The sequence below is a fragment of the Cornus florida genome, unplaced genomic scaffold, assembly GCF_030987335.1.
Source record: "Cornus florida cultivar Cherokee Brave unplaced genomic scaffold, ASM3098733v1 CherokeeBrave_3.0.0_Hap2_Chr01, whole genome shotgun sequence".
NCBI lineage: Eukaryota > Viridiplantae > Streptophyta > Magnoliopsida > Cornales > Cornaceae > Cornus > Cornus florida.
The window spans coordinates 113564805-113578213 of NW_026775571.1; the positions used below are offsets into that span (position 1 = coordinate 113564805).

General features: G+C 38.3%; 2 protein-coding genes and 1 pseudogene across 2 annotated transcripts; 1 reads left to right on the plus strand and 2 right to left on the minus strand.

Annotated features, from left to right (window-relative positions):
* The first annotated feature begins 857 nt into the window (after positions 1 to 857).
* On the plus strand, positions 858 to 3383 carry LOC132315248 (senescence-specific cysteine protease SAG39-like; annotated as a pseudogene).
* Positions 3384 to 3569: 186 nt separating this feature from the next.
* On the minus strand, positions 3570 to 5348 carry LOC132315291 (large ribosomal subunit protein bL34c). Its single transcript, XM_059813885.1, has 2 exons — positions 5052 to 5348; positions 3570 to 4115 (listed from the first exon to the last, which is right to left on the minus strand). The coding sequence occupies exons 1-2, from the start codon at positions 5263 to 5265 to the stop codon at positions 3865 to 3867; spliced, it is 465 nt and encodes a 154-aa protein (XP_059669868.1). The 5' UTR covers positions 5266 to 5348; the 3' UTR covers positions 3570 to 3864.
* A 462-nt stretch (positions 5349 to 5810) lies between these two features.
* LOC132281069 (tetraspanin-8-like) lies at positions 5811 to 12549 on the minus strand. The gene is made up of 4 exons (XM_059782809.1): positions 12388 to 12549; positions 11826 to 11951; positions 6102 to 6464; positions 5811 to 5876 (listed from the first exon to the last, which is right to left on the minus strand). Exons 1-4 carry the CDS (start codon positions 12547 to 12549, stop codon positions 5811 to 5813), a joined length of 717 nt encoding a protein of 238 aa, XP_059638792.1.
* Between the last annotated feature and the right edge of the window lie 860 nt (positions 12550 to 13409).

A 13409-nucleotide genomic window follows, 5' to 3' on the forward strand; every position in this document is an offset into this window, starting at 1 on the left:
TTTGTGCATAGACCTTCTTTGCATCAACATGGCATTGCATCTCTTAAATTCAGTCTCTAATGCCCCTATGTTTTCTTTACACTAATGATTTGGTGTCCAAAGATCGGACAATTCTGACTAATGAGCTAACTTTATTATGATATCATTAATAATATGGTGGTTTATTGACATTCCTATCCAAATAAAATTAACCAAACTTATTCAATGATGGAACTCTCAATCATTACTCTTTCTTTATCCAATCCACAGTCACTAATTTCATAACACCAGCCCAAGTTGGTGTTGCATTTGCCTTCGAAGATGCCGGAATCAGGATCAATTTGTGCTTCTCTATCACTAAATTTTCTTTTGAAATTATTATTTTTCGTTTCTAACTAAAGTGGATTACTATTCAAGAAAAAAAAATAAAAAATAAATAAAAAAGTGAAACTATTCATTTCTAGCAACTTATTTCATTTCATTGACCACTAAGCCTGTAATATTGTAGATTCTTAGTTACAACATTACCGGGCATTTTTATCTGCACAACCAGGCCTTTATTTATTTAAATTCCAATTTTTAATATGATATTTTTATTATTTCCAAACTCTAAAATTCTGATAATAGAATTAACATTTAGTTCAACAAGGTAAATAATTTAAGCAGCGTCTACGGAATTGTACTTTGGTTGTCCCATCTCATCTCATACATGACCTGCCGGGCTCTCACCGCAAGATTCAAATCACAGTGGGAATGCAATTTTGAGGAAGCAATTGAAATGCAGTTCTATAAATACTCATATCTCCAGAAACTGAAGTATACCAACTCATACACATCATTTAGAATCAAAACCCTCTGCAATCTATAGTTAGCAACCAATGGCTTTTACATTCAACTGTAAGCTAACCTTTGCAGCATTGTTATTTTTGGGGGTGTGGGCTTCTCAAGCCGAATGCCGCAACCTGCATGAGCTATCCATGACTGAGAAACACGAGCAATGGATGGCTCGTTATGGACGTGTGTATAATGACGATGCAGAGAAGGAAAGGCGTTTCAATATATTCACAGAAAATGTGGACTTTATTGAGTCGTTCAATCCTGCTGGGACTAGGCCTTACAAACTAAGCATAAATGCATTTGCAGACCTAACCAATGAAGAGTTCCGGGGTTCTCGCAATGGATACAAGATGTCCTCCCATCTAAAGTCATCTAAAACAACTTCATTTCAATATGAAAACGTGACTGCAGTTCCATCCACCATGGATTGGAGACAGAAAGGAGCCGTTACACCGATTAAGGATCAGGGTCAATGTGGTAAGACACCACAACCCACTTGTTAACTTATTTCATTTATGTTTTTCAATGATATATGTGATTAACTTAGACACATGTCATTATTTGAATCATACAAAAAAAAAAAATGTAGGATGCTGCTGGGCGTTTTCAGCAGTGGCAACCAACTCACAACAGGTAAGTTGATTTCATTGTCTGAGCAGGAACTAGTGGACTGCGACACAAGTGGTGAAGACGCAGGATGCATGGTTGGTCTCATGGATAATGCGTTTGAGTTCATAATAGGCAACAAAGGCCTCACCACAGAAGCCAATTACCCATATGAAGGAACTGATGGTTCTTGCAATGCTAACAAAGAGGCTTCCCATGCAGCCAAGATCACTGGCTATGAGGACGTGCCTGCCAATAGTGAGGCAGCATTGTTGAATGCTGCGGCAAAACAACCTGTATCTGTTGCCATTGATGCCAGTGGATCAGTTTTCCAATTCTACTCAAGTGGTGTCTTCACAGGAGATTGCGGGACTGACTTGGACCATGGCGTTACAGCAGTTGGGTATGGAACAAGTGATGATGGTAAAAAGTATTAGTTAGTAAAGAATTCATGGGGCACGAGCTGGGGCGAGGAGGGATGCATTAGAATGGAAAGAGGTATTGCTGCTAACACTGGCCTATGTGGCATTGCCCTATCCAACTGCTTAAGTTGCAGTAAATGGCGAGCGGATCTTCTGTCTCGAGGTCCCTTACGATCTCAGACACATCTAAATTTATGTACTTGTGGTGTGTTACTAGTTCATGATTGTGTAAATGCTTGAATGACAAATTACAAACCCCAAATGTTAGTAAAGAAACTACGTACTTGAATCTATGGTACACAATGAAAGCAATGGGCTGACACTAAAGGAAAGAATCAAGGCTTATGAGCGTTGTTACATGGAAGACTCCTTTGAATTTATATTACACAATGAAGGCATTGCCACTGAAGTAACTTACCCATACCACGGAGTTCAAGCAAACACTAGGAAGAACTCATCTTTCTAAAACTTTTAGATGAACTTTCAGAAAGTTCCTTTGGAATCAGTTTATCACAATAATAGTAATAGTTATGAGGATGTAACTTATTTTTGTTTCGGACACATGGACAACCAAGCACTCCTTCTAACAATGATCACCAAAATATAACAATCCTCCAGAAGGCTTGTATGCAAAACTAAGACTTTACCCAGTAATCAATCTTTGTCCATGGCACTAAAAATATGAAGCATATAAAAAACTAAGAAAATAAAATAAAGAAGTCTATCAAATAATATGAATGCTTTAATGACACCGAATATATCATATCTTCCATCAAATGCTCCATCATGCTTTTAAAAATTATGAATTTTATTAGTGAGACTAACAAGGTAACTAATGCCGTGTACAAGTTCAATGACACTACTGCATGGTGCCTGAACATGCAGACTACCCCATCCCATTGCACTAAACTAGCCTTTTTCATGCTAAGCACAAGCGTGACCACGATAAGAGAAATAGAAACACTATATTAACATTAGCAAACAACAAAATCATCTCAAAAACAAATAATTTAAAATCACATGACAATTTTTTTCAATTTTCATATCAACTCATTTATATGTCATCCAATATTCTTATACAATATGTGTCCATTCTACTGTTGCGTATAAAAATCCCAACTTTGTTGTCCAAGTTATTAAAGGACCTTGTGCACGCCAGAGTATTAAGAATGCAAATGCATCTTCTATATATACCTAAATCTCTGAAAAGTGATGTGTCCTTTTGTTTTCACAACTTGTATCATGGTATCAGTAAAAAATATCATCAAGCAGTCATATGCCTTATATATACAATGGCTTTGGTACTCAAGAAAAAAATTCGTACTTACAGTAATTCTGTTTATTTTGGGAATCGGGGCTTCTCAAGCCACGTCCCGCACACTGTAGGGAGCTACCATTTCCGAAAAGCATGAGCAATGGATGGCTCATCATGGACCCATTTATGAAACAATGCAGAGAAAGAGAGGCGTTTTAAGAGATATCGATGCCAAGGAAGGTATGTGTGTCATTGCAATGGAGCTTTCCTATCCAATTGTATAATACTATCAAGTGGTGAACGGATTTCCTAGAGTTCGTTTCCACTAATGACCAATAATACCCAAATTAAATGGATCTCCTGAAGTTTGTCTCCAGTTAAATAAATCTCCTAAATTTCCAAAGTTCGCCTCTGAGATTGTGACAGACCTAAACTTTTTAATTATCTTGCACAAGTGACCACTCTCGGACTTAAAAACTGGAGTCGTCACGCTTGGTGAGTCCAATCTTTTATCATTGCATCAAACAATTACAACTGGTAGCATTCGAGACATCAAAATAAACAAGATGTAACCTGATTTAGATTTTTGACAAAAAAAAAAAACACAGGTACTTTAGCCACTTGGTTTGGATAGGAAATCCCAAATGAAGCAATATAAAAAGGCATTGTTGGCATGAGCTTGAAATCAACCAAGTTTACATGAATCAACCAGTAAGCATCTCTGAATTTACCTACAAAGACGAATCATGAAATGAGAGGTCAAGATCATTTCCCACTGTTGGGGTTGGACTTTGTGCAAAGAATCCTTCGTCCCTTGGCACGTCGGCGCTTCAACACCGCTCTTCCACTGGTAGTACTCATTCGCCTGCGGAAGCCATGAGTCCGTGCCAGAGACTTGCGAGACCTATTCCTCTTCGTTAGACAAAGAGCTGCCTTGCCAGCCCTCACTACTAAACTACGGCCTTTCTCCCTTCTTACCCCATTGTCAGAATTCAGGTTCCACCCCAATGATAAACCTGCAAATTATGAGTTATATCATAACCAACCTCGGCAACTTAATCATGCGTTACTGATGCTAATACCATCATGACATAAAATTCACTATGCTACAAGCTAAGGAGCGAGACATTGGCTGATTTTAATGTGATATATACCGAGCAAGTGACTTGACATTGATTTCAATACTTTACACACCAACAACCAACAAACTCAGATTCTTTTAAAGTTATAGTTAGACTTCAGCAAATTTTAAGAAATGTGAGCACTTAAAACACAAAGTAACAAACAGCAAGCTCAAATTCTAGCAAAAACTAATGTCACGTCCGCTTTCCAGGAAGAAAGCAGAGACAGCACTGGCATATAATAGGTTGCAGTTGAAGTGGCTATCTTAACTTGTGTGATTAGCAGTTTTCAAACTATTCCTGTTTTCCACCAATTTTTCAGCAATCTAATGGAGCATAAGGTTACATATATTTCAACTCAAAGAAATGAAAAATGCTTCTTTGTTTTCATGTACTTGAATGTGGAAGCAAATCATTCTAAAGTTCAATGCGGCCAATAGAACTCCTTAAAACCCTTGAATTCATATTCCATCACTCTAAAAGAAGTGCACAAATTGATACCAATAAATGAATTAGCTACAGAAATTTCCACCATATACCTCCTCAAAACACGAAAGCACAAAATCAGTGTCAAGTATAAAATCCAATAGTATATCATTTCACTGATTCCACTAATCAAACACCAAATTGAATCAAGTAGACGAACCCCAAAATTGAATCGTGCCCATAATTGCATGCATTTCAAAAACAGCCCCACAAAGTAAACAAATAAATAAACCCATTAAACAAATCACAAGATAGTGTGAGTGAAAGCTTAATTTTGGGGGGTTTTTTGTCAGCGAAATGCGATAAAATTAAAATGGGTAAGAAGATAATGAAATTGCAGTTCACCTGAGAAGGAAGAAGGCGAAGAGAGAGAAAGTGAAGACGAAGGGACGAAGGAACAGTAAAGCAACCCAGAAGGAGCTGGGCTTTTAGTGGCCCTATTTAGAGACACAGTGCTTCTTGTTCTCGAACCAGTGAGGAATGTAAGAGAAGCCGATGGGGTGCGAGTTGGTACGCCACCACTTGAACATACCCACGTTGCCATCGTTACACAAGCCATTGTTCTCTCTCTACCTCCCCTGTATGTTATCCTCTGCAACAATGGGAGGTATTTCCAACCTTATCGACTCTGGGCCGACCCACTTGAGTTTTATTTCTCTATAGTCGTTATGAACTGAAGCAATTCCAGTTGCCACTTGCCCCTCTATTTAGTGAGGGGTAGGGATGCCAATCCCGCCCTTTTTAGGACAGTTTTAGAATAAGTTTGGGTTTAAAAAGAAAAAATAAAAAATATGTACATTGGAGTGCCATAAAAAAATATTTTTTTATAGTTCGCGGTATCGGTCGCGGTCACGGTGTAACGGACTCGAACAATGTTAATGTAAATTGACTGATACGGATCGCGTATCCGACTTGAAAAAAGAGTGACCATCCTAAACCTTCCCCCATTGAGTAGTGGTATAATTCAAGTTTATATTGCTTAATTCTCAAAAAAAATAATAAATAATTTTTTAATAATAATAATAATAATAATAATAGGAATAATAGTACTAGTTCTTAAGCCTCTGTGGGCTTGATGATGGTGGTAAAGTAAGGGGCTGGGTTCTAAGAGTAATACTTGCATCCTGCGCGGGGAGGATGAGTTTCATCCTCTCCGCTGACGTAGCCTCCCTCCAGAAGTAAAAAATAATAAAAACATGGGTAATACTTATTTGTGCGGATCAAACCCGTTTTTCAACCCCTTTCTCTCTCTTTGTCTCTGTAGTCTAGTTACAGCCTAAAGAAGGGAAGCAACCCTTGGATTTCTGGGAAAATTAGATCTAAAATAAAGATGAGTAAACCCTTTTAATAAATAAAAAACAAAAACGGCAGTAATAAGAATTGATATGAATATACCTGAATGGCGGACAAGCGCTGGAGATAGAACTGTTGAACCTGGGTGTTAGCCTTATCATCAATTAAAGACTTGCAAACCTTACTGTCCATCAAACAACTCTTGTTCTTGTTCCAGTTCTTGGAATTACTAACCCTTTTCTGCAACCAGCTGGAGTAATCACCCAACTTATACTCCTTATACCCTCTACTCAATGTCACCTCTCCAGCCCCCGTGTTGGTCACCATGAATGCGAAGATAGTGAAACAGAAGAAAAGCACAATGAGGATGAACATCACGAAAACGCCCAGCGCGATTACAAGTTTCTCCAGGAAGAGGAGCAACGACACGCGACAGCACACTCCGATTAGGCCGGCCAGTGAGACCTGTTGGGTTTATTTCCTTCTATATGGAGAAAAGCCCAAAGCCTAGCCCTTTAGGGTGAATAACCCTAAGGAAGTCAGAATAAAAAAAGAGGGAGATCAGCCGTAGTTTTGTCCCAAGAGAGAAAAACGCAGCTTTTTCTCATATTGTCCAGATTTCATCAAAACTTCGATCCCGCTTCATCCGTGGTCTGATCGAGCTGAAATTTGGAGGAAAGGTTCACGACTCACTGAGTTACAATCTAACGTTGGAGATCGGATTTTGAGCTCGGGAATTGGGGTTCATGCTCGTGAACAGTAACCAGGTTTATGGTATATTCTCTCCAATTCTCTTTATTTTTGCCAAGATTGGTGATATCTTGATGAAATGTATTGTAGCCTCTAATTGCGATTAGAGAAGACTTTGTGTACCCATTATTTGGTTGATAGTGGAAATTTCAACTGGACTAGGTCCCATGGTTTTTCTTCCTTACACCGGGAAAATTTTTCACGTAAAAAATTACTTGTGTTCTTATGGCTTGGTGTGATTGATTATTTTTCTATTATTTTTAGCACATATAAAAGTATAGATACACTATATTTGCTTGCATATAGGGAGAAGAGTTATTCTGCTGTGTTTCTTTATTGTTATCTCTCTCAACAAAGTGGTATCAAAATGCTAGGTTGACAGATTGTCAGGTTGGCAGTTTGAGTTATGGAAGCAAATATGAGTAGAATGATTAATCTCAATGGTTCAAATTATCACATATGGAAAGGAAAAATGTAGGATCTTCTTTATGTGAAAGATTATTACCTACCGGTGTTTAGTGCTGAAAAACCAAAAAACAAGTCTGATATGGAATGAACTTTGTTACATTGACAGGTGTGTGGGTATATCAGGCAGTGGGTAGATGATAATGTTTTGAACCATATTAGTGGAGAGACAAATGCACGTTCTCTATGGAGTAAGCTTGAACAGCTATATGCTAGAAAGATTGGAAATAATAAATTGTTTCTGATTAAGCAGATAATGGCTTTGAGATACCAGGACGGGACTCTTTTATCTGATCACCTGAATATATTTCAATGAATTATTAATCAGCTGGCTAGAATGAGTATTAAGTTTGATGATGAGATACAAGGGTTATGATTGTTTGGTTCATTATCCGACTCGTGGGAAATGCTCAGAACTTCATTGTCTACCTCCACTCCAGAAGGTGTAATCACAATGGATATAGCCAAGAGTTGTTTGCTAAATGAAGAGATGAGAAGAAAAACACATGGATCCTCTTCACAGTCAGAGATCTTGGTTACAGAAAAGAGGGGGAGAAGTAAGAGCAGAGGTCCGAAGAACAGAAATAACAATAGAAGTAAGTCCAACAAGTTTACAAATGTTGAGTGTTATCATTGCGGGAAAAAAGGACAAATCAAGAAATATTACAAGCAATTGAAGAAAGAAAACAAGAATGAGAAAGGGAAGGGAACGAAAAATGGACATGACAAAGATGGTGATGATAGAGTTGCTACCACCACTCTTGCAGACTTCCTCATTGTTTATGATGATGAGAAGATAAATGTTGCATACCATGAGACCAGTTGGGTGATTGACTGTGGTACCTCCATTCATGCTACATCTCGGAAGGATTTTTTTACATCTTATAAATCTGGTGATTTTGGAACAGTAAAGATAGACAACGATGGCTTGGTTAAAGCTATTGGAATTGGGGATGTGTATCTGAAGACGAATAATGGCACGAGGTTAGTTCTCAGAGATGTGAAGTATATTCCTGACATTCGTTTGAATTTGATTTTTGCAGGTAAACTTGATGATGAAGGGTATTGCAGCACTTTCTGTAATGGCCGGTGGAAGCTCACTAGGCGTGCTATGGTTGTGGTTCGAGGCATGAAGCACTCTGCACTGTACGTTCTGCAAATAAAGATCTCCAACGACATTGTTAATGCGATGGAGGATAATGAGACAACAGAGTTGTAGCACAAGAGACTAACTCACATGAGTGAGAAAGGATTAGCTCTACTAGGGAAGAAAAGTCTACTATGTGGACTGAAAAGTACACTTCTAAAAAGGTGTACTCATTGTTTGTCTGGGAAGCAAAGCAGAGTCTCCTTCAAGAATTTTTCTAATTCGAGAAAGTCAGAGATACTGGATTTGGTACATTCAGATGTGTGTGGCCCTATGAAGACGAGAAACTTGGTGGCTCCAGATACTTTGTAACCTTCATTGATAACCATTCAAGGAAGTTGTGGGTATATACCTTGAATTCAAAAGACCAAGTGTTGGCAGTGTTCAAGCAATTCAAAGCCTTAGTTGAGTTGAGAGACAAACTGGGAAGAAACTGAGATGCATGCGTACTGATAACGGCGGAGAGTATTCTGGTCCTTTTGATGAGTATTATAGACAGCATGGTATCCGGCATCAAAAGACAACTTCGAAAATTCCTCAGTTGAATGGCGTAGCAGAAAAGATAAACAGGACACTGGTTGAGAGGTGAGATGTTTGCTTTCATAAGCCCAGTTGCCAAAATCTTTTTGGGGGGAGGCATTGAGCATAGTTGTTCATGTGTTAAATATTACACCCTGTGTTCCTCTACAGTTTGATGTGCCAGACCGAGTTTGGACAGGTAAGGATGTTTCCTATAATCATCTGCGTGTTTTTGGGTGCAAAGCATTTGTGCATATTCTAAAAGATGAAAGGTCCAAACTTGATGTGATAACGCGACAGCGTATATTCCTTGGCTATGGCCAAGATAAGTTTGGGTACAAGCTTTATGATCTAGTTGAGAAGAAAATTGTGAGAAGCAGAGATGTCGTGTTTATAGAAGATCAGACGATTCAGGATATTGAGAAAGCAGGAAAATCTATGTCTCAACAAGGTGATATCTTGACTGATGTGGATCCAGCTCCTCTGAAAAATCTGCCATATCAGGTTGAAAATGATGTTCATGATGACCACTAATGTACAGGTGATGTGGATGTTCCCCTACAGGTTCAGGGAGATGTTGAGACTGATGAGCAGTCAACAGCGCCAGAGATTCCACCAGCGATTCCATCCAGGAAGTCTGCCAGAGACCGACATCCTTCCACTTGGTATTCAGCAGAGCAATATGTGTTATTGATTGATGGGGGAGAGCCCCAGTGTTTTGCAAAAGCCATAAAAGATGAACACAAGACAGAGTGGGTTGAGGCCATGCAAGATGAGATGCAGTCATTGCATGATAACCACACATTTGAGTTAGTAAAGCTACCTAAAGGAAAAAGAGCTTTGGAAAACAAGTGGATTTATAGGAAGAAGCCAAATGGGTTCTTTTCAAGGCCACAGTACAAAGCTAGATTGGTTGTCAAAGGGTTCGGTCAGAGAAAAGGTATTGACTTTGATGAGATCTTCTATCTAGTTATAAAGATGTCATCGATCTATATAACACTTAGCCTAGCAGCTAGTCTTGACTTGGAAGTTGAGCAGATGGATGTGAAAACTGCATTCCTTCATGGTGATTTGGAAGAAGAGATTTATATAAAGTAGCCAGAGGGTTTCAAAGTGAAAGGGAAAGAGGATTATGTGTGCAAGCTGAAGAAAAGCCTATATGGTTTGAAACAAGCACCGAGACAATGGTATAAGAAGTTTAAGTCTGTTATGGGGGAGCAAGGCTACAATAAGACAACTTCTGATCACTGTGTATTGTTCAAAAATTCTCTTATGATGATTTTATTATTCTACTGCTTTATGTGGATGACATGTTGATTGTTGGTAGGAATGCTTTAAGGATTGACCAGTTGAAGAAGCAATTGAGTAAGTCATTTGCTATGGAGGATTTGGGGCCAGTAAAAAATATTCTTGGTATAAAAATCAGTTGTGACAGAAGTGCCAAGAAGTTATATTTGACACAGGAGGAGTACATTGAAAATGTGCTTCAGAGGTTCAATATGGACAACACTAAAGTGGTTAGCTCTCCTCTTGCTACCTACTTCAGATTGAGTAAAAAGCAATGGCCTTCTACAGATAAAGAAAAGGAAGACATGGAAAGAGTTCCTTACGCCTCAGCAGTAAGAAGTTTAATGTATGCAATGATTTGCACAAGACCAGATATAGCCCATGCAGTTGGTGTAGTTAGCCGATTCTTGTCAAATCCGGGAAGAGAGCATTGAAATGCAGTGAAATGAATCATGAGGTATCTTCGAGGCACTTCCCATTTGAGACTTGGTTTGGGAAACGGATAACAATTGTTAATTGGTTACACAGATGCAGATATGGCAGGGGATGTGGATACTCGTAAGTCTACTTTGGGTTATTTGATCACTTTTGCAGGTGGGGCTGTAGGTTGGCAATCAAGACTTCAAAAATGTGTTACTCTTTCTACGACAAAGGCAGAGTTTGTTGTAGCAACGGAAGCGACTAAAGAGTTGTTATGGGCAAAGAAGTTCTTGAGAGAACTTGGTTTCAAACAGCAGAGGTATGTGTTGTTTTATGATAGCCAGAGTGCTATTCATCTTGCTAAGAATTCCAGTTTCCATGCAAGATCTAAGCACATTGATGTAAGATACCATTGGATCAGAGATGCGTTAAACAATAAGTAACTTGAACTTGAGAAGGTTCACACTGATGATAATGGTTCTCATATGTTGATAAAGACCCTACCAAGAGAGAAGCTTGAAGTTTGTTGTTCGATCGCCGGGATGGCGATTCCCTCCACATAGTCAAAAAAGGAAGATTTGTTGGGTTTATTTCCTTTTATATGGAAGAAAGCCAAAGTGGGTTTTATTAAAGCCCAGCCATTTAGGGTTAATAACCCTAAGGAAGTCAAAATAAAAAGAGAGGGAGATCAGCCGTAGTTTTTTCTTAAGAAAGATAGAAAAATGCAGCTTTTTCTTATACTGTCCAGATTTCATCAAAACTCCGATCCCGCTTCGTCCATGGTCTGATCGAGCTGAAATTTGGAGGATAGGTTCACGACTCACTGAGTTACAATCTAACGGTGGAGATCGAATTTTGAGCTCAGGAATTGGGGTTCGTGCCTGTGAACAGTAACCAGGTTTATGGTATATTCTCTCCAATTCTTTTTATTTTTGCCAAGATTGGTGATATCTTGATGAGATGTATTATAACTTCTAATTGCGATTAGAGAAAACTTTGTGTACCTATTATTTGGTTAATAATAGAGATTTCAACTGGACTAGGTCCCTTAGTTTTTCTTCCTCACACTGGGGAAATTTTCCACGTAAAAATTTGCTTGTGTTCTTGTGGCTTGGTATGATTGATTATTTTTCTATTATTTTAGCACATATAAAAATAGAGATACACTATATTTGTTTATATATAGGGAGAAGAGTTATTCTGCTGTGTTTGTTTATTATTATCTCTCCCAACAAGACTAGCATCAGGAAGACGCCCAACGCGATTACAAGTTTCTCCATGAACCTCTCGCACTCAGTTGTTCCTTGCCGTGAAAGAGAGAAAGGGGTTGGAAAACGGGTTTGACCCGCACAAATGAGTATTACCTATGTTTTTATTCTTTTTTACTTTTGAACACTTGTCAGCATGGAAGGACGCCACGTCAGCGGGGAGGATGAAACTCATCCTCCCTGCGCAGGATGCAAGTATTACTCGGGTTCTAATATGTCCTGGTTTCTAACTCCAGCACTCCCATTATGACCTCTGATTTAATTGTGTTGTTGTTGTGGGGTCGGTTGCAACACCCTGGTTTGTAGCTTGGGGTGAGTCAAAAGGACCCTGCCCAGAAGAATTCTGAGTTAAAAAAAAAAAAAATAAAAAAAATATATATAGTAGTAGTTCTTAACTTCTTATTCCTTACAGACATGTGGTTTTTTGGAAAGTTTAATACACTTGCTGCGGAAAAGTGGTGCTTAAGTAACATGGGCACTGAGAAGCCCAATGAACTTAGCTCACTAGCTAAAGTTGCAAAACTATTATTACCAGGCTTGGATATAGAAAAGTTGCAACACTAAGAAGTGGGCTTGGATCGACCCACAGCAGGTGGGGCCCATTGGAGAGGATTTTATTGACTATGCTAGTTCTGACTGCAGAGCCTGTCAAAAACACCTCCACCACAAGACCATATATAGTCTTCATGTCCATTTGTACCAAATAATTACCCTAAAATTCTCTTAAAGAGCGCGGAGATATTTAAACTAGGACCTTATAGGTTTATTCTCTTGTAATTTATCTTAAAAGAGTTTTAGCACCACTTTAATTAAACTCATCAGTCAGGCATAACAGTAAGCACTCAATAAACGACGACATTGATAATGAATTTCTAATGATGTGTTTCCAAGATAGTGACATTGTCTACCATCTTTAATTTTGGTTCTTAGAAAGGTGCGAACTATTATTGCTTGACTTGGATATGGAAAAAGAATGAATGATTGGATATGGAAAAAGAATGAATGAATTAATGATCAAATTGATTATTAACAGAAAAACCTGAGGAGTGGGACGTCGTGGGACTAACCCCACTAACAGTACAAGTTCATTGGAGAGGATTCGAATTTCTTGATACCCTGCTTCTCAAAACACTAATTGCATAAACTTTACACCCAAGACAAATTTATCTCATAATTTATTTATTTTTAATTTTTTTCAATAATGATGGTGTTGAACATGTAAGCACTCTATAGTTCACTATTTGGATACATACTAAACTAATACAAAATATATATACTAATAATAATAATAATAATAATAATAATATCACAGCTGGATTATAGTTCAGTGGGAGATTTCAATATTGGGAACGGATGTGGATCATTTAAAGCACCCCAAAGAGTAGGGGCAACATCCACTCAAAATACAACGACCTTCGTAATAAAATTCTAATGATGAGCTGCCATTTGCAAATTTGAAGAGACAAGACGATAGCGACAATTATGTCTACAATCATTTCCTTTTGCTTCTTTATCCATCTTTTCAACTTTCCAAGACCTAGCTCATTGCTAGCT